At 37.7% G+C, this 22206-nt stretch overlaps 2 protein-coding genes across 16 annotated transcripts in view; both read left to right on the top strand.

The window, feature by feature from the left end:
- ttn.1 (titin, tandem duplicate 1) overlaps window positions 1-8268 on the top strand; it is a 151510-nt gene extending 143242 nt beyond the window's left edge. For all 15 annotated transcript variants that reach the window (XM_083536187.1, XM_083536188.1, XM_083536182.1 and 12 more), the window contains 6 exons: window positions 35-5175; window positions 5272-5428; window positions 5530-6032; window positions 6142-6295; window positions 6510-6794; window positions 6913-8268. In XM_083536187.1, the coding sequence (XP_083392313.1) occupies window positions 35-5175; window positions 5272-5428; window positions 5530-6032; window positions 6142-6295; window positions 6510-6794; window positions 6913-7208 (6536 nt within the window). In that variant the 3' untranslated portion in view covers window positions 7209-8268. The remainder of the gene's footprint in view (window positions 1-34; window positions 5176-5271; window positions 5429-5529; window positions 6033-6141; window positions 6296-6509; window positions 6795-6912) is intronic.
- A 5659-nt stretch (window positions 8269-13927) lies between these two features.
- Window positions 13928-17582, top strand: fkbp7 (FKBP prolyl isomerase 7). Its single transcript, XM_083537222.1, has 4 exons — window positions 13928-14162; window positions 15582-15733; window positions 16796-16923; window positions 17007-17582. The coding sequence occupies exons 1-4, from the start codon at window positions 13942-13944 to the stop codon at window positions 17166-17168; spliced, it is 663 nt and encodes a 220-aa protein (XP_083393348.1). The 5' UTR covers window positions 13928-13941; the 3' UTR covers window positions 17169-17582.
- Window positions 17583-22206: the final 4624 nt, after the last annotated feature.

The raw sequence follows: 22206 nt of genomic DNA, 5'->3' as shown, positions 1-22206 counted from the left end.
TTTGTAAAAATAAAATATTTTCTTCATCTTACAGTTCCAGCAAAGATACATTTACCTAAGAACCTTCAAGATAAAGAAGCCATCTGTGCTCTTCGTGGTGAAGTGGTGAACATCAAGATTCCATTCAGTGGAAAACCAGATCCTGTTATCACATGGCAAAAGGGACAAGATCTCATTGATAACAACGGGCAATATCAAGTCATCGTCACAAGATCATTCACATCTCTTTTGTTCACCAATGGGGTGGACCTAAAGGATGCTGGTTTCTACATTGTCTGTGCAAAGAACAGATTTGGCATTGATCAGCAGACAGTTGAACTCGATGTTGCAGATGTCCCTGATCCACCACGCAGCATCAAAGCTAGTGATGTGTCTAGGGATTCTGTTGTACTTAACTGGGTTGCACCAGCCAGTGATGGAGGAAGTAGAGTTAGAAACTACATTATTGAGAAATGTGCCACTACAGCAGAGAGATGGATCCGTGTTGCCCAGTCACGTGATACTCATTACACTGTGACCAACCTGTTTGGGAAAACAAGCTACCAATTCCGTGTAATAGCGGAGAACAAATTTGGCCAGAGTGCACCATCTGATCCAAGTGGACCAGTTGTGACAAAGGAAGATAAATCAAGAATTCTTACCTACGATGAGGAAGTCGATGAGCACAGATCTATCTTTAAGGGTAAAGCTTCTCATTCAGAGGTTAAGAATGCCCACAACAAGTATATGATCGCTGAAGAGCTTGGCCATGGGCAGTTTGGCATTGTTCATCGCTGTGTTGAGATTAGTTCTGAGAAGACCTTCTTTGCCAAATTTGTTAAAGTCAAAGGCGCAGATCAAGCAATAATAAAGAAAGAAATTGCCACATTGAATGTGGCACGCCATAAGAACTTCCTGCAACTCCACGAATCATTTGACAGTCCTGAAGAACTAGTTATGATATACGAGTTTATATCTGGTGACGACATATTTGAGCGCATTAGCACTGCAAGTTTCGAGCTCAATGAACGTGTCATTGTCAATTACATCAGACAGGTATGCGAAGCTCTTGAGTTTCTCCACAGCAAGAGTTATGGCCATTTCGATATTAGGCCTGAGAATATAGTGTACACCACAAGAAGAGGAACAACTGTCAAGATCATTGAACTGGGACAAGCTAGGCATCTTACTCCAGGTGAACAAATCAAAATTCAGTACACAACAGTCGAATATTCGGCACCTGAAATTCATCAAAATGAGATGGTCAGCACTGTCACAGACATGTGGTCTGTCGGTGTCCTGGTATATGTCCTTCTCAGTGGACTCAATCCTTTCATTGCTGAAACTAATCAACAAATGATTGACAACATCTCCAATGCTGAGTACAGTTTTGAAGATGAGTCCTTTAAACATGCAAGTGTTGAGGCGTTAGACTTTATAGATCGCCTCCTTACTAAAGACCGTAAACATCGTATGACCGCTGCTGAAGCTTTGAATCATCCTTGGCTGACAATGAATACAGAGGAACTAAGCAGTAGGTCAATCAAGACCACAAGACACAAGAGATACTACCAAGCTATGGTGAGAAAGGAATGGAACACTGTTGTCTCATCCGCTCGTATTGCTAGTGGCGGTGCTATCAGAAGTCAGAGAGGTGTAACAGTTGGCAAAGCAAAGATTGCACCATTTGAAAATGGTCCAATTGCTGGACAAATCAAACATAATGTTGCTGATGAAGGCGATGATGTCAAATTTATTTGCAACATTGACAACTATGACAGCAGTACCGAGGTCACATGGTATTGCGGAGTTCGACAACTCGAGGAAAGTGCCAAATGTGAGATTACCTATGATGAGGGGCTTGCTACAATAACCATCAAGGGAATCGCTCGATCAGATGACGGAACATATCGATGCAAAGTTGTCAATGAATACGGTGAAGACAGTGCATACGCAGAGCTCTTTGTTAAAGGTGTCAGAGAATATAGAAGCTACTACACTGCACGTGTGGTCAAGAAAGTCAAACGCAGAATAGACACAGCCCGTCTTCTACAAAGACCTCCAGAGTTCACCCTTCCTCTGTGCAACCGCACTGCTTACTTTGGGGAAACTGTTCGATTTGGAGTCACCATCACAGTACACCCTGAACCACGTGTCATCTGGCTGAAATCTGGGCAGAAGATTTCCCCTGATGATGACGACAAGAAATATACATTTATAACTGACAAAGGTCTGTATCAATTAGTTATTCACAAGCTAGACTCTGACGATGATGCGGAATACACCGTGGTGGCACGGAACAGGTATGGTGATGACAGCTGTAAGGCTCGTCTCACAGTCGTCCCTCGCCCTGCACCTGCCGATAATACACTGAGACCCATGTTCAAGCGCCTGTTGGCGAACTTGGCGTGCAGAGAGGGCCAGAGTGTACGCTTTGAGATAAGAGTGTCAGGAACACCCTCACTAAAATGGGAGAAGGATGGTACACCTTTAGCATTTGGTCCGCAGATTGAAGTTGTCCACGAGGGCTTGGACTATTTTGTCTTACACATCAGAGACACACTTCCTGAGGATTCTGGTACATACCGAGTAACTGCCACTAATTCTGCTGGCTCTGCAAGTTGCCAATCTACACTTAAAGTTGAACGTTCCCTACATGTCAAGAAGGAATTTGTGAGTGAAGGGGAAAAGAGGAAAGCTCTGGACCAACAGCAGATTGACAAGAAAGTACGATTGACACAAATTCTGTCTGGTACAGATATCACGCCACTTATTCCTGCCGCTAAACAGGCATTAAGAGAGGCTGCAGCTATGTTTAAGCCTGCAGTTACCGCCAAAAAACTAAAGACTGATGCTGAGGAAGCAAAGGAAAAAGAAGAAAGAAAGAAACGGGCAGAGGAAAAGAGATTGAGAATGCCATATATTGTGCCCCAGCCTCGTCTTTATGGCCCTACTGCTCTAGAGGAAGACATGGAGATCAAGCACTTTAAGCCATTATCTGACATGAAGTGGTACAAGAAATTACGAGATCAATATGAATTCCCAGAGCCAATGGACAAGATTTCTCAGAAAAGACTTAAGCGCATTAGACTGTCAAGGTGGGAGCAATTTTATGAAGTGCCCTTGCCAAGAATTAAAGACCAGTACAAGCCAAAATGGCATATACCTACGTCACAGGATGACTTGGAAACTGTACGACCAGCAAGACGAAGAACACCTTCTCCTGAAATGGAAGCTTATTACAGAATAAGAAGGCGCTCCCTTGGTGATCTTTCTGATGAGGAACTGCTTCTTCCAGTTAAAGAATACCTGTCAATGAAGAGTACTGAGGAGGAAAGACTTAAACTTGAAGATGAACTCAGATTAGGCTACTCTGCCTCTCCACCAAGTCTAAGTCCTGTACGTTTTGAACTCTCTGCTTTGCGTCCTTCATCACCAAAGAAGACTGTGTATGAAGATGAGAAAGAAGGCAAGGAAGTTCCTACCTATGACTCCTATCGCATTCCTTCAAAGTATGAGGCTGGCCCAAGCTACATTGATCTACGTCAGAGACACGATAAAGCAACATACAGACCTCCTAAGCAAAAGCAAAGGATGTATGAAGAAAAAGAAGACCAAGAGCTCCTTAGGCCGGTCACTACCACCACAAGGATAACTTCTTACAAGAGCCAGCTGAAGCACATGGAGTTTGAGGAAAAAACAAAAATCACAAGGAAAGAGAGAACAAATGTTTCATCAACTGCAGTGACTGAGGGTGAAATGTTCGACCTACATGATGTACCAGTGAGGTCATTTTCACCTGGCTATACTAAGGTGACACACTCCAAGGCTAAGAAATCTTCTACATTGGATGAAGACAAAAGCATCAGACTTGCAAGCACAGAAGATAAATCCGTAACCCTTGTGTCAAGTGAAAAAGTAGTGTCTACACAAGACCTGTCCGTAAAGGTTGACTACATGCAGCGTTATGAAGCAACGAAGAAAGCTTTGAAATCTAAGACAAAGTTTGAAACGGTTTCTCAACAGCCATTCAGTCTCGACCATACACCAAGGGTGACTGTAAGAATGCGCTCTCACCGTGTGGCAGCTGGTCAAAATACAAAATTCACACTGAACGTTCAATCTAAGCCAGAGGCACAAATCCAGTGGTATCACAATGGCCAGCCCATTCAAGACAGCCATAAGTATCGGATGTATAACATGAGTGGAGTGCTTTCTCTCCAAATCCTCAACTGCCAGGAGGAAGACAGTGGGACATACCGTGTTACCTGCACAAATGCAAAGGGAGAAGCCTCAGACTACGCCACTCTAGACATTTCTGAAAGTGGATTTTCTTCATTTACATCTCAGCGCAGAGATGAAGAACCTCCGACTCCTTTTATACCTGAAATGACAAGAACAGATGTTTATCATGTGTCATCAACAAAGGCATTGTCTACAGCCGAATCACGCGTTTCAGAAGCGGTAACTGAAACCAAAACCTTAGATATCAAAACAGAGGCAACGGAAACAGTTATTCATGAAGAGTATGCATCATCAGAGACAAAGATTCAGACCACAGAAATTGTAACAGTTGAGGAAGCTCCAGTCGAGACAAAGAAACCAACCATTTCTGCTACAATTCTTACTAAACCACAGTCACTCACAGTTTCTGAGGGGGAGTCAGCTAAATTTACATGTGATGTGGATGGTGAGCCAGCACCCAGTATAACTTGGTTAAAGAAGGGACAGGCTGTTGTTTCATCTCACCGTTATCACGTTACAACGACAGAATATAAGTCCACATTTGAGATTTCACAAGTTGAAATTTCAGATGAAGGTAACTACACATTGGTTGTGGAGAACTCTGAGGGCAAACAAGAAGCGGAATTTACTCTGACTGTTCGCAAGCCAACACCTGTGCAAAAAGTTCTGGCTTCCCCTCCAAGAGTGAAGTCTCCAGAGTCCCCTCGTCTGAAGTCACCCACAGGGATTAAATCTCCACTGAGAATGAAGTCACCTGAACCAATTAGGTCACCACAAAGAGTCAAGTCTCCATTTACAGCTAAGTCGCCAGTTCCAAAAGAAAAAACAACCAAGCCAATCTTTTCAGTCGGGCTGAATGATATTGCTGCTGTGTCAGATACGATCATCAAGCTGGAAGTAAAAGTTACAGGTGTGCCTAAACCAGTGATTTCCTGGATGAAAGATGGAAAGGTATTTGCCAACAGTCAGTTATTCATTGTTTTAAAATAAAAAATGTCAAATGTCAAACGACAGAAAAATTAATGATGGTGAATTTTCTCATTTCAGATTGTCTCTCAGGGTGGAAAATATGAAATATTTGAGGAGCACGGGTCTGCATACCTTGAAATCTATGATGCTGATGTTACTGATAGTGGAGTCTATGAATGCATTGCAAAAAATAGTGATGGATCGGTCACTACAAGATGCACTGTAACTGTTAAAGGTGGGATTAAACATTATACTGGATGAAGAAATTATAGGTTGGTGTTAGTGTCTTTTAATATTATAATACAATTTTGAGTTTGTTTTTTTTCCCTTTCCCAGAAACAAGAAAATTGACAGCATTTGCTGTAGAAACAAAAGCCGAAGTAACAGAAGAACTTGTCCGGAAGGAGATCATTCATGAGGAGGTCCAGTCCTTTTCAGAAATGAAAGCTTTGGAAACACAAACAACATTGACTCATGGTCAGGCTTGCACACTGAAAGCAAATATCCCTGGGGCTTCAGATGTAAAATGGATTCTGAATGGAGTGGAATTGATGAATTCAGAACAATATAGATATGGAATTTCTGGAAATGACCACACTTTGACCATTAAGAGAGTATGCTCCAATGATAGAGGAATTATCACATGTGAGGCAAAAACTGAACAGGGTGTGGTCAAGTGCCAATTTGTCACAACAGTCAGTAAAAAACTATCGAATGCACCAAGCTTCCTAGTGCAACCACGCTCCCAGAACATAAATGAAGGACAGGATGTGATACTCTCCTGTGAAATAATGGGTGAACCTACCCCAGAAATTGAATGGTTTAAAGACAATGAAGTGGTGAGTAGCATGAATCTTCGTACAATCAAATTGTATCATTTTTTATTTCATGTACTAATGAATCTAAATTCGATGTGTTCAATTATTTTGAATTATTTTGAATTTATAGCTATCTGTTACATCAAATATGAAACTGAGCCGTTCTAAGAATGTGTACAAACTGGAGATTCAGAAAGCCACTGTTGAGGACAGTGGCAAATACACAGTGAAGGCCAAGAACCAATTTGGACAGTGTTCTGCAACAGCATCCCTGAATGTTCTTAGTAAGTTTGCCTCGTTTTAATGACTCTATTACTCACAGCACCGTGCACTGCACCTCCTTGTAAAATTTGTGGTATTAAAAGATGTGGTTGTAACTGTAAAACTGAATTGTATCTATTCATACCATTATATATTTAAGCCAGCCATATCTGGACTGTACGGTATGATCTTTTGCATGCATGAATGACCTGGTCGTTATTTGCTATACTCTCACAGTTCTGGTTGAAGAAGCTGTCAAAATGATAGTATTGAAGAAAAGCTCAGATGCAACCAGTATTCAAAGTAGCAGCTCTGCCTTGCATATGGCTTCAACAATACAGGAAAGAACAAGCAGCAGCTCCAGCATGTCTCAGATTAAATTTCAAAGCATGTCAGCAACTAGCATGACCTCAATGACATCTGAATCTATGGTTGCCATGGGTGCACACAGCATGATGGAAATGTCTAGCCATGCACATGTCGCGGGATCGGCCCTCGCATCCATTGCATACAAACGCAAGGGTGAGAAAACGAGTGATTTTCGCCTGTTGGTACAGTATACATTGTTAAAACAGTACTAGATTTATAATGTTAATTACCTTCATGTCATTTGTTGCTTGTTTTGTTTTTTATTCAATAGGTATACCACCTAAAATTGAGGCTGCCCCTGAGGCTATTAGCATAGAGTCTGGAAAGATTCTGACCGTGGCCTGTGCCTTCACTGGAGACCCAGTGCCAAATGTTGAATGGTCACATTCAGGGAGAATACTGTCCAGGGAAGAGAGTAAAAGGTTCCAGATTGAGACCACTGAGGACACTACTACATTAATCATTACCGGCATAAAAGAAAACGATGCTGGAGCGTACACCCTCAAACTATCAAACGAGCTCGGCTCTGATTCTGCTACCGTCAATGTCAGCATTCGATCTATGTGAAAAAAATATATATATTAATTCAGTCCATACCCCCTTTTTCCTTTCTTCAATATATTTTATTTATTGAACAAGTAACAAAAAAAATACTGTTCTAGATGAAGACCTGGATCTGTTCTGTAAATATGAACTATTTTTATACCAAACTTGACAATAATTTATGCCAAATTAGACTTAAGTCTAAAGTTGTTATAAAATGTGCCATAATGGGTAATTATGACTTTTTGAACCATTTTTCTGTGACATGTACATAATGTATATAGCCGAATTTACCGGTTATGGGAAATGTATGAATTGTTATTTATGACAAGAATTACTTAAACACATGGAACGAAATGTTTAACAGGAGAAAGTTTCTCGCAAAACGAATACCCTGTGAAACCTGAAACAAATTATGTGCCTCAACAATACGTTGAAGTCTTAAGATTGCCTCAACAGGTAGAGAGGCTCCCTGTTGAAGTTCTAAATCAAAGGGACAAAACTATGCACTGTACACCTGTGCGTATAGTATTTCAGTTACTCAGATGAATTTATAACTTGACCATAAGACCTTGAATGCTGTTTGTGTCTTACCCTCACATAAGCAGCATGACTAGGCCTTTTGTTCAGACTGACTATATCATATCACCATTTTAATGACACGCTCAACGTGCAAGCGGCCTGCGCGTTGAGCTGATGATGATATGTGCACATGTTCTGTCAAAGGACTGTTCCAAATTGATATTATGAATGCAAAATCACCTGGCCATTAATTTCGTTATCAATTCAGACACTCTTTTGCAGAATCTGTGCCACCTCTTGGAGGAAAGCTAGGTTATATTGTGTGTTTTTTTTTTTTGTGTTAGTGTGTGTTAGTATTAGAATCTCACCTTGTCAGGGTAATTGTCAAGCGGTGTACCACAGTAACTACATCTGCTGTGCAAAGTAAACGTGAAACACGTAAATGCAATACCCTGCACTTTGATTCAATAGCAATTAATATATGTAGAATTACCTATATTATTCTGCCTCCTTGAGTTTTATGAATTTTTGATTTAATAAAGCATGAATTCAGCACCATAAATCCTTGGTGTTATACTTCATTATTGTTTTAATTTATATGTTAATATGTTTCATTATGGTTATCTCAGAGTACTAGTTACTACACAGTGCATTATGCTTACAGAAGGTTGTAGAAGCAGTGGTTCATGTTATAAGGCCAAAATTGTGTAACAAATAACTAATAATATACTATACATACTATATATGAATTAGCTGCTTATGCAATTCCTTCTTATTTGCATCCTTTTTTTATTTTAACTATGGATGGTGTTACAAAGAAGCTTTAAAAATATATAGATCTGTTCCATATTTATACATATATTCATTCATTAATTTTCTCCCGCTTATCCGTAATTCGGGTCGCGGGGGCAGCAGTCTAAGCAGGCCCCCGCCTTCGACTGCTGCCCAGTCCTCAAAGCACCGTCCCTTACGGTCCCTCCTGCAGGTGGTGAGCCCACGGGAAGATTTATACATATAATAGACAGATAAACTCAACCGTAATGAGCAGGCCACGGTGGCAAGGAAATCCTCCATGAATGGACGAAAGAAAGAAAGAAAGAAAGAAAGAAAAGAAAGAAAGAAAGAAAGAAAGAAAGAAAGAAAGAAAGAAAGAAAGAAAGAAAGAAAGAAAGACAAAAACACATGCACAAAGAGTATCTAAAAACTATACTTGAGTAAAAGTATAGTTACATTACTGCAAAACTTTCTCCATTACAAGTTAAAAGTCAGGTATAATATAAGAGGCAGGAGGAAGGCTATTTTTATAAAAATGACAACAATTACCCTTATTAATGATTGATATACATATACTGTATATATCCTGGATGTAGATTGAGGGGAGTTATCATTCTTTTTCTCTTTTACTACTTTGAGAAGTAGTTTTGCATTATTTTTATTATTATTCTATTTTAATTCGTTATTTATTAGTTTTTTCTCTTTTAATTGTGTTGTTGAACCTTGTTTATATGTCTAGAAGAACCCCTCGGTTTGTTCTAGTTTGGGATTATTGGGTAGGGTAGGCTCTGATTGCTATCAAATGCAAAGTGAAATTTTGCAATAAAACGTCGAAGATTAAAAAACAAGTCACCAATTCAAATATATTTTGGGTAAAACCATTAGAGTATCTTTTATATTTTAACAGTAATTGAGTATTTGACTTATGCTGAATGTAGGCTTGAAGATGCACTAGTCCTCAACACCAAGATGCATGTTAGTGTGAAAAGCCAAAAACAGTTGATTTGTGAGGTTTTCTTTCTTGAAATACAAATCTAATTGTACACCTCAACACTGCATTAACCAAAAGATCAACACAACATCCTCTCCAAAATGCCAGAATAAAACAATCTTAAAATAAATAAATGGAATTAGAGTATCATGTTACAAAGAAAACAATTAGTATTCAATGAACAGAAAAAAGGTGTATAGTGGAGTAAAAAGTAGATACACTGAATCATAAATGCAGTTGAGTAGCAAGTAAAAGTAAAAGTTGCTTATATCTTTAATACTCAGTAAAATTAAAAAGTAGCCAAAGATTATTTCAGTAGAGTAACGAAGTAAATTTACTCACAAATGATGATAGACAGAAAGAAATATACATGGAGAATATATACATATATACATATATAATATATACAGGGTGTAAGTAGAAAGACAGATGAAGTAAGTTGAAACCTATAATTAAAACAAATAATAAAAGAAACTAATAATGTAATCATGACGAAAAAAAAAAATAGAAATATATTAAGTATTTTGAGGTATATTATATATATGACATGGAGTTTTTCCATGCCACTATCACCAATGGCTTGGGAACTAAACTTATAGGAACCAACATATACATTTAAAAATTAAATCAAATCAAATCAAATTTTATTTGTCACATAAACATACATGCAGGGTACGACATGCAGTGAAATGCTTATTACAACGGTCCGGCATGAGGGAATAGGATGGGGAGAAAAATAATACAAAGAAAAAGAAGAAATAAAGTATAAAAACTATATAAAATAAAATATAAGAATATATAGGATATAAAGATAGATATATATGTGGGAGAAAAAGATGTATAGTAAACAACAGTAAACAATAAACAATTTAAGGTGGTTTAGATTGTCCATAAAGTGTGCGGTATGGTGTGGTATAAAATGTCCACAACCTCTTTATCTCTAAAAAGCTGCGTTGGGACAAAGTACATTTGTAAAAGCACTTTTACATAAAACATTGAATTGAATATATAATGTAAATATATAATGGAATAAAATTAAATAAAAATATAAATATAATACACCAACCTGCCTCTATAGTCAAAAATCAATTTTCTACTAAAATCTAGTAGAATTTAGGATTGGGTTAAAATGAACATACAATAAACCATGATTTATTAGCTTCTAATTTTGGAAAGGTTACAGTTTATTCAGAATCTGGAGTAGAATGAAAGGGAGGCAGGAGATTGGGTTTAGGGACTGGGGGAGTATTTTAAATCAGTGCAAGTTAGTAAGCAGTGATGATTTCCATTTATCCCAGTGACTCAAATCTTTAAATTTCTTTCACCGAAAATAATTTGTGCAGATTTTTCTTAGGTAAAGGAGCAGATCTGGAGGGATCATGGATATAGAGTGTTTGGTGAACTGGGATATTTGTATGCTGTCACCCCATCACTTTCACATGTTCACTCAGGTTTGTTGAAGGTGGTGTGGTGGGTTGTCTCTTATCCCAGAGATCCCTCATGTCTGTGTTCTCCCTTTTAATTATGCTGTCATTGGAGTCCCCAACTGCACAGTGTCCTTAACTTTCATACAACAATAAGGACACATAATAATCCAGATCCTTCTCTTCCTGTCACCTCTCTCTCTCGCTCTCGCTCTCTCTCTCTCTTGGTCAAGTTAAACATGCTCCTGAGGTACCAGTGACCTCTTCCTGCCCCTCTCCTCTCAATCTGCCCACTTCATCCAGGCCTGCATCTGTATGGCGTTTTCTTTGATTGGAGGCTGGGGACGGTTTCTCATCAACACCGTGGGGATCCATGAAATTACAGAGTAAGAACGGGAGTTTTGAAGATGAACTTGTACTGTAGTTAATGTCAGCAGTCCACTACACTTACTCAGGACTACAGTTTGCATCTGGTCACCATCACTGCACAACTCACCATAGTTTAGCTGTAATAAATGGACATTTAGTGCCACCCAGATAAAAATGGGTTCCCTCTTAAGACTGGTTCCTCTTAAGGTTTCTTCCTTATGCTATCTCGGGGAGTTTTTCTTCGCCACAGTCACCATCAGGGACAAACTTACACAAAGAACCATCTTATTTATTCTTTATCACAGCATTATCTGTGTAAAGCTGCTTTGAGATATTGTTCATTGTTAAAAGTGCAATACAAATAAAAATTTAATTGAATGGAATTAAATTTAATTGATTGTTCAGTCCACATTGTTCAGTTACAGAGCAGTAAGATTGGTCTCGGGCGCCATCTTGTGGAACGTTGTAAAAAATACAGTGACTAATTTATTATTTTTATTTCTTTAATTAATTAGCCGTTAATAACCAGGTTAAAAGTAGCCGTCTGGCCTTGTTTTCCCTTTCCATATTTTTTACTATGGGTAAACCAGGTGCATTAGTTATAGTATGCGTTAATTTAGTGTTTATAAAGACAACATTTGAAATTAATTACTTACAGGTAACACGGTGTTGTTTCCACATTACTGCACTGTTTGCGTTCTAAAAATAAATCTGTACACTTTCGGGCGTTTGTCAGGTTTTTTTTATGTTTATGGGGCATAGTATCTAGAATTTAAGAAAGAAATACAGTCCCAGAGAATGTTTAAGGGCGGAGTAGGAGTTTTGGGGGGCGGTGTTTCTCTGCTGAGCTCCTTACACGGCTGAGATTTAAGTTGCCAGATTGGGTTGATTTCCGTGTTTCGAAGGGGATTTGTTTATTCCAATAATAACAATAAGAAGAGGAAGAGTAATAATAATAATAATAATAATAATAATAAGAGGAATAATAATTAATAATAATAGGAAGAAGAATCATCATCATCATCATCAATTTCCTTCTAAAAAGATTCAAGTCATCTATCATCATCATCATCATCATCATCACCAGAATCAGCATCATTATCAGTATCATCATTATGTGAATTTCCCTCTAGGTTTTATAAATGTATGCTTGAAAATACTGCTCACTAAAATGTACAATATTTACTATAAAATGTACAACGCATCTTAGTTTTGTCTTGTCTTGTGTAATTCTATCTTGTCTCATGGAGCACCTCTATCCTGGAGGAAAGTTGTTTCGTTTGACTGTGTGTCGTACCAAGTGTATACGGTTGAAATGAAAATAAATCCACTTGACTTGATCATTATGGTAATGACCCATAACTGACTAGTGCTCCATCTGATGCCTCACACCCTGATAATGACGATGGTTATACTGAGAATGGGTGCATGGGGGGGGGGGGGGGTAGCATATTTGCCTCACACCTTTAGGGGGTGGGAGTTTGAATAGTAGATGTGCCCTTTATGTGTCAAGCTTACACGTTCCTCCCAGCAGATGTACAAAAAAAAAAAAACAAGGTTAGATATCAGCAGATTTGTCAGTGTTTGTTTCGACGTGTTAAAATGCATGAATACATCCAGAGGCTAATCAATAATACATTCTTCTTTAATCTGCCTGATTCACCTCAACACCCCACATCTGGATGGAGTTCTTCACAATTGCAGACGCTCTGTGCAGCTGAACTTGAACTAACTACTGTGAAGATCCATGAAGTAAATGGACAACTCGAGATCTTTGGAGACGGATTTAAACTGTAATTAGTATTAACAGTATTAATCAGTCAATGGCTCAGGATTGCAGTTTGGATGAAGATTTATAACTGAACAGTAAATCTCAACTGTGATGGAACTGTAATGAATGGATATTCAGTGCCAACCCAGAATATTTTGGATTCCCTTTGAGTCAGAAATATCTCAAGGTTTCTTCCTCATGTCCTCTCAGGTAGTTTTTCCTTACCACAGTCACCACTGGTCCGCTCATTATGGATACACTTCCTGTATAAAGAACAAACTTATAAGCACTGAAATGGTATATTCCAATATTATAACCTCTTTATCACTGTAAAGCTGCTTGTTTAAAGTGCTATACAAATAAAACTGTAATTATCCCTTTGTCTTATGTCTATAGAGGTGAAAAAACTATAACTAAAGTCTTATAACTAAATTGTTTTTAATAAATATGCAGGCCCAAACACACACACACACATATGGACCAATGGCTAAATTGTTTGTGCGCTTGTATGGGAGCGTAACTGCGTCATGCAATTGATCGACACCTTTTTCGATTAATGCCCTGTCATGCGCTTCAGGTTTACCCGTTATCCTGTGGAATAGAAAAGAGATGTAACATTATCATCTGTAATGGTCTGGTGTCGCATCACTTCCTGGCCCACACACAGGCAAAATGACCCCTAGGAACAATTATGTGGGAGTATCAGTAGTTTAAATTAAAAGCAAAAGATAAATACACTGTACCGTATAAAACTAATGTTGATGTTATGTAATTATATTTATTTGTTTTATTAGTTATTCCTCTATTGTTTAGTATACTTTTTTGTTATTGGGCTTGGGCTTGCTCAAGGACGCTGCTTTTAGGTTAATCTGGCAACCCAGTCACATTTTTTTGCCACGCATACAGATGTTCAAGATGTCTGAGCGCTTCTCTCTGTTGTTTCTCCTCTACCTTCAGGCTCTCAGCTCCTTTCTTTACCTGGTTTGTGCAGAAGAATCAGGTGATGAGGTCCAGATCGAAGTTCTGTTCCTGCCGGAAAACTGCACCCAGAAAGCCAAGAAGGGAGATTTATTACATGCCCATTATGATGGATATCTGGCCAAAGATGGGACGCAGTTCTACTGCAGGTAAAAGTACTGTGCAATCACACACACACACACACACACACACACACACACACACTTTTTTTGACTCAAGGTGGATGTAAATGTGTGTGGCTTTATATATGTAACATGAACATCTGGGTGTGTGGGTTTATTTAAGTACAAACTTATGTGCGCGCGCGCGCGCGTGTGTGTGTGTGTGTGTGTGTGTGTGTGTGTGTGTGTGTGTATCAAACTTTGTACGAATGGATGTGTGTATGGATGCATGTATGAAATTATGTATACGTGTGTGTGTGTGTGTGTGTGTGTGTGTGTGTGTGTGTGTGTGTGTGTGTGTGAAACTATGCTTCTTGACCTGACTTGAATTATTTAATGTTGTGTGGTTGTGTGTGTGTGTGTGTGTGTGTGTGTGTGTGTGTGTGTGTGTGTGTGTGTGTGTGTAAACTTATGTATGGATGGGTGTATCGGTGTATGTGTGTATGAAATTATGTATAACTGTGTGGGTGGGTGTAGATAAGCATGTATGTACGTTTGTGTGTGTGTGTGTGTGTGTGTGTGTGTGTGTGTGTGTGTGTGTGTGTGTGTGTACATATGTGTGTATATCACACATCAACACGTCAAAAGATCCTATTAAATATGTAATTAGATCTGTATTTATCTGAAAGGTACATTCTCAATGCACAGATTTATTAAATATGGAGAATATTTTCTTCAAATTCATTCATTATGTGGAATATTTTTTTCTATTTACATTGTTATGGTCAAATTTTCACTCACCTTTAAACCATGAAACATTTTATAGCGTTACAGTTTCCACCTCAAACGTAATTAATGTCACAATTTTAGCTTTGCTAATGAAGATTTGCATATTGGCAGCATATGTTATTACTGTATTTTGCCTGCTACAGGAGCAATATATTTTTTTTAATCGTTTAATTTGATTACAGTTTTGAAAATCTATAAATGGATCAAAAAAATTATACATGTAACACACTTATGTACAGTAACAAAATTCAGTGATGTTAAATACTTATTTGGTAATTATATAAAAAAAATCTAAGAATTAATAAAAACCCATTATACTTATAAATTAAGAAATAAATGAAGACTTAAACTTTATGAGCAATTAAAAAACCTAACTGCAATATTGCAATAATAACTGCAATTCTTATTGATTGATTGCAAAAGCTGAATTTTCTCAATATTGCTTCATATCCTGAATCTGGATGATTCTCCCATTTCAAAATAACAAAAAATTTAACATACAATGCTCAAACATGTTATTTCATGAATTTAATGACATTTCACAGACCTGCATTTAAAAGTTTTTTGTCTTTTCTATTAGTATAAATAAAAATCATGCAACTATAAATGCACCATATTGCTTGGAATATTTTCGACTCACCTTAAGTGCACTGGTTTTCTGCCTTTGTCCTCCTGCAGTCGCTCAGCTAAAGATGGACAGCCTCACTGGTTCGTTCATGGGGTCGGTGAGATCATCAAGGGCCTGGACATGGGCCTGAAGGACATGTGTCCTGGCGAGATGAGAAAGATCATTGTGCCTCCTTCATTAGCATTTGGTGAGAAAGGGAAAGGTAAGAGACCCTGCTGCTAAGAACGCTAATCCACCATCCAGGCTTAATCCTAATGATAGTTAACTGTTTGTATGGAGTTTCACATGTTTTCCTTGTGTTCATATTGTTTTCCTCAGTTTTCTCCTGTGTCTCCCTAACATCTTTCTGCTTCTGAATATAAAGATACTAGATATAAAATTAGAAACTGCAACACACACACACACTGAGATGATGTCGATAGTGAAGGCTGAAGGATATATCAAGGATCAATTTTCTTACATCACTTGATTCATTCACCAAATTCATCAACTGCTTTTTCCTGTTTAGGTTCATGATAACTTTTGAAAGGTGGTAGCGCAGTGGTTAAAACTCTGGGTTACTTAGATAGTTCAATAGGGGTTCAAGCCCTGATATTGCCAAGCTGCCAATCGTGGGGCCCTTAACCCTCTGTGCCCCAGGGGGTTCTGTAACCACAGCTTACTAACACTACTGGGATTTGCAAGAAAGAACTTTGGTGTGTGAAGTACAAGTGTACAGCACTTTTTTTCTTTACCCACCTTACTTTTAAGAATGCGGGTTCCCTGGTGGTCTATTGGTTAGGATTCTGCGCTCTCACCGCTGCGGCCCGGGTTCAAACCAACCCCAGCCATTAGGGTTGCACAATCCAGTGCACACTTAATGCCGGTCCCAAGCCCGGATAAATAGAGAGGGTTGCGTTATGAAGGGCATCCAGTGTAAAAACGTGTGTGCCAAATCGAACATGCAGATCACGAATACGGATGATCTGCTGTGGCGACCCCTGAGGGGAGAAGGCCAAAGAAAGGTTTTTTTACTAGAATATCTTGAGAATGCGAGGTGTGAATTGGAAAATGGAAACCTTGAATGGTCAAGCCACCATGCATATACACACCTTCACACACTCATTCACACCTAGGGGCAATTCAGAATCACCAATCCTCCTACAAGCATGGTTTTAGAGGGTGGAATTAACATAGCATAGCCTAATAGATTAAGATTTTACATTTCTAATAGTTCTTAATTTTTTTCCTAATCAACTTTCCTTTTTTTTTTTTTTTGTCGTAGATCCTGTGCCACCCAACGCAACCGTGATCTTCAAGGTGGAGCTGTTGCACGTCCGACGTGGACCACGCAGCATGGAAGCCTTTAAGGAAATGGATCTCGACAATGACTTAACTCTAACAAAAGAAGAGGTGTGTTGATCTGGATCATCCTTCCCTGTGTTGTTTTCCGTGTTTTTTCAAATAGCCAGTTTAACTCCTTCTGTTTTTACTAGGTGAGAAAACACTTAAAAATGGAAGCAGAGAAGTTGAAAGTGGAGAAAGAAGAGTCTTATTTCGACGACGTTGTGTCAGACGTCTTCCGCAGGAACGACCACAACGCGGACGGAACGCTGACAGTAAAAGAGTACAATGTCTACGAGCACGATGAGCTGTAGCTGCCAGTAGATGCTGTATCTCCTCACAGGCGTGTCCTGCTTCTGAGGAGGAGACTATTAATAAATTACCACTAGGACTATTCACACGTTTAATAAAGATGATTTTTGGAGAAATGTTTGTCTGTGGTATGCAGTTACAAAGGTATATTGAATTATTGTGTATTAATCAGCATTATGCAAGGCATTACAAACATTCAAACTTTAGAAAGGTGGTGGTACTGATAAGCCACTGATACTGTTATAGTTAAAGAGATATCAGTATTTAAATGAAGGGTTGGCTGGAAAAGGTGAAATGAGATACTTTGTATAATTGCATAATTGTCTGTTTTATTTTCTAAAACTCTTGCAAAAATAATTACAGACAAACCATGAATACATTCATTACAATAATAAAATCCTGGCACGTGTTAATTTTGTTTTTATGGCAGAAGTGGCCTTATTGTTTAAGAAAAGAAAAAAAAAAGAACTCATGACACACACACACACACACACACACACACACACACACACACACACACACACACACACATATATATATATATATATATATATATATATATATATATATATATAGAGAGAGAGAGAGAGAGAGAGAGAGAGACCATATAAATCCCACCCACTAACAGCTGCCATGATGAAGAGATAATCAGTGTTATTCTATATATTTATGTATATATATATATATATATATATATATATATATATATATATATATATATATATATATATATATATATAGTATATACAGTGAGGAAAATAAGTATTTGAACACCCTGCTACTTTCTCCCACTTAGAAATGATTAGAAAATGGAAGAAGCTAAACATGACTGTCAATCTCCCTCGGACTGGGGCTCCATGCAAGATCTCACCTCGTGGGGTCTCAATGATCCTAAGGAAGGTGAGAAATCAGCCCAGAACTACACGGGAGGAGCTGGTCAATGACCTGAAAAGAGCTGGGATCACCGTTTCCAAGGTTACTGTTGGTAATACACTAAGACGTCATGGTTTGAAATCATGCATGGCACTGAAGGTTCCCCTGCTTAAACCAGCACATGTCCAGGCACGTCTTAAGTTTGCCAATGACCATTTGTATGATCCAGAGGAGTCATGGGAGAAAGTCATGTGGTCAGATGAGACCAAAATAGAACTTTTGGGTCATAATTCCACTAAACGTGTTTGGAGGAAGAAGAATGATGAGTACCATCCCAAGAACACCATCCCTACTGTGAAGCATGGGGGTGGTAGCATCATGCTTTGGGGGTGTTTTTCTGCACATGGGACAGGGCGACTGCACTGTATTAAGGAGAAGATGACCGGGGCCATGTATTGCGAGATTTTGGGGAACAACTTTCTTCCCTCAGTTAGAGCATTAAGGGTGGGTCCAGGCTGGGTCTTCCAACATGACAATGACCTGAAGCACACAGCCAGGATAACCAAGAAGTCTCCAGACCTAAACTCAATAGAGAATCTTTGGAGGGAGCTCAAACTCCGTGTTTCTCAGCGACAGGCCAGAAACCTGACTGCTCTAGAGAAGATCTGTGTGGAGGAGTGGGCAAAAATTCCTCCTGCAGTGTGTGCAAACCTGGTGAAAAACTACAGGAAACATTTGACATCTGGAATTGCAAACAATTAACATTGACTTTCTCAGGTGTTCAAATACTTATTTGCAGCTGTATCATACAAATAAATTGTTTAAAAATCATACATTGTAATTTCTGGATTTTTTTTTTTTAGATTATGTCTCTCACAGTGGACATGCACCTACGATGACAATTTCAGACCCCTCCATGATTTCTAAGTGGGAGAACTTGCAAAATAGCAGGGTGTTCAAATACTTAAATACTATATATATATATATATATATATATATATATATATATATATATATATATATATATATATATATATATATATATATAAATATATATAAATGCAAGAAAGAAAGGAAAATTATTTCTTTACATATCCCAGTGATGTTCGTCAAACATGATACAGGAAACCTGGGACACAGAGGGTTAAGGGTCTTGCTCAAGGGCCCAAATGTGGCAATACTGGGGGCTTAAACCCCAAACCTTCTGTTCGGTAACCCAGAGCCTTAACGACTGAGCTACCACCTGCCCAAAACACAACGAGTCAGAAGTGGGAATCAAATCCACACCTCCATTTGGAGACCAGATTGGAGGTAACAACCAAATGCAAAAAAAATAAAATAAATAAATAAATAAAAAGACATAAAACATAATTATTCTTTTTTTTTATTTATATACATTTATATATGCAATAGAAGTATGCAATATAATCCAGTGATATTACATACTTAGCAGATAATAATAGAAAAAGAAATATATAACATTTTATCAAAAGAATGCATGAATGAATGAGCAGTTAAAGAACCTAATGGCAATTTTGCTATAATAACTAAAAATCTTATTGATTTCTGAACTTGATTCCATTTATAGCGGACAAAAGCTGAAAATCCCCAATGTATGAGTTCCAGAACTCAACACTACTGTGTATATGGCACCTTTTATTCAATCTACCTTGTTGCATTGAGTACATTGTAATAGATCCAGGTTTCACAAGGGGGCTGTCTAATGCAACAGATACAATTAGATTTGACGCACACAAGTCCGTCTGGAAAACTGCATTGTGCATTTCAGTGTTTTCCAGCTGCTTCTGGATTGGGTGTGTATCGGAGTAAGAAAGACACAAAGAAGAATTAAAGAGAAATCAAATACCGATTGATTCATACTCAATCACAATGAGTTTCTTAAAATGATCAGAAATTGACACTGAACGCAATCTATTTGCATAAATAGAAAGAAAGCTGGAAATGCAGATGAAAAGGTGTATATGTGTTTAAAAAAAGGAGCTACACTTCACACTGAATTTCCTTTTAAGATCAGAATCAGAAAGTGTCTATAAAGAAGCAGAAATCTTAACTTTTATAATGTATTTGAGTTAAATCCAGTGATTTCCTTCCCTTCTCCTCCCTTCCATTCCCTTTCACCCACCACAAGCAGCAGAGATATGACATAAGCCATGTCCGAGCCAAGAGATCCAAAGCAGATCCAGACGAGAGGGGGAGGGTTTTGGTCAAAAAGGAGGAGAACAAAAAGCCCAGAAAGCAGCAAGCATACTTTACTTTAAATGCAAATCCAAAAATCTTGGATGATTCTTAGCAGACAGTTGATTTTTTTTCCTTCTTTAAAAAACAAGAGGTGTGTAACAGTAGTAGTAGTAATTTCAAACCTGATGCACACACAATAGTGAAACATTGTTGAAAAAATCTCTTTTAATAAGATTCTCCCCTTCCTCTGGTAAGCTGGGGTACTGACCTTTAACAGTAAAGTTGGTCGTTGGTTCTGTGGGATGTTGGGTGGTTGGCTTGATTACAGGTCTCCCAGAGTAAATGCTACTTAAGAGGTCTGGGTTAAGGACGATAATTTGTTTCACTCAGGCACCTCGTGTTCCCATGAACTTCCCCTGTGGAGTGGAGTGCGTTACAGTTATGTAATGCCACATAGTTGCATAATGCAACAGTGATGAAATTGTGACTCATGATAAAATACTATGAAGATATTAAAGAAATGATAGTTTCAATTTCAATAAATGATTAGACAAGAGAAAGTGAAAAAAAAAAAAAAGGAAAAAAAAAAATATATATATATATATAGTTTGACACTTTTTCACATAAAATTAATATAAACTAAATATAGTAATATAAATAAAATATAAAAATTATTATTAACAGAAGTATAAATCATTTTTTAAATATGCAATGTGAGTACTAACATTGGTAAAGTAGTAGTAGTTTCAGATTTTTCTTTCTGTCTACCTAAAACATGCACAGAAATAAACAGAGCATAACAGATGTGATAACTACACATCATTTGTTAGATGAAATATAATGTACTGCATAAAATCTGGTGCTAATAAAACATAATAATTATGTATTTGGTGGAGTGAAAGTCCTGTAAAAGCACAGTATACCAGTCCAATACATCATTCATTATATAGATATTCGGTGCCACCCAGATGAGGATGGGCTTCCTTTTGAGTCTGGATCCTCTAGGTTTTTTCTTCATGCCATTTCAGGGAGTTTTTTCCACTGAATCGCTCATTAGGTACAAACTTATAATTATAAGGAACAAATACACACTCACAGACACAAATTACATATTGTGCAATGTATCTCTTAATAGGAACACTTTCTGTGGACCATCTACCAACCGAATTAGTTCTGGTTATTAGGTGACTTACATTATAAAAACTAATTACCAGTTTCTCCTTTTTTACGATTGATTTTTTTATTAACTGCCTTGATGAATATCTGTTCTGCAAAAAAAATAATAAAAGTAGCACTGACACTGGAGACTCCTTCCATAAATGTTAAATAAGCATGTTTTACAAAAAGCAACACCATATCAACAGTTATTTGCATTTCTTTGCTATATATGTATTAAATCCATTTATTATTGGCCTTGGATGTGTTGTCAGAACTGCTGCTATAGAATCAACACCTATTGACCAATCAGATTCGAGAGCAATTCTAGTGAATACTAGATTATTTCAGTAAGTTAGTTACTTATTAATTAATGGGATTTTTTAATGTATCTTTATCTTTATCATTTTATACGGTTGAGAAATTAAGGGCTGAGAGTCTTGTTCAAAACACTGATCACTAGTTCAGCATTCAACACTAAGTATGTGTACACTGTCAACACTAATGTAACACTGTCAATAAATATTATAGTTACATGGCAAAATATAACAGTTCATTGATTAAAGCCTAGAATGACATTTGATCAAGAATATTAACTAGAATAAGATTATACAGAATTCGATTATTTTACTGTAAGAGGATATCATGTTTTTTTTAATAAAAAGTGCAGGGTTTATTAAAGTTTAAAGCCACCAGCATATGAAAATTCCCAGGAAGCCTTGTCACCAAAGGGTCTTATCACAGAGTGTCTTTGTGTGAGAATGAACACTTGCATTGTACAGTAGTTCAACACACCAGCTTCAAGCTCAATAT

This window comes from Silurus aristotelis (genome assembly GCF_946808225.1).
Source record: "Silurus aristotelis genome assembly, chromosome: 3".
Taxonomy (NCBI): domain Eukaryota; kingdom Metazoa; phylum Chordata; class Actinopteri; order Siluriformes; family Siluridae; genus Silurus; species Silurus aristotelis.
This window is presented reverse-complemented; position numbering and strand designations above follow the sequence as displayed.

Coding starts and splice junctions, on each gene's coding strand:
- fkbp7 (XM_083537222.1), top strand. CDS start 13,942: ATGTTCAAGATGTCTGAGCGCTTCTCTCTGTTGTTTCTCCTCTACCTT. Junction 15,734..16,795: donor ATTTGGTGAGAAAGGGAAAG/GTAAGAGACCCT, acceptor TTTTTGTCGTAG/ATCCTGTGCCACCCAACGCA. Junction 16,924..17,006: donor TAACTCTAACAAAAGAAGAG/GTGTGTTGATCT, acceptor TGTTTTTACTAG/GTGAGAAAACACTTAAAAAT.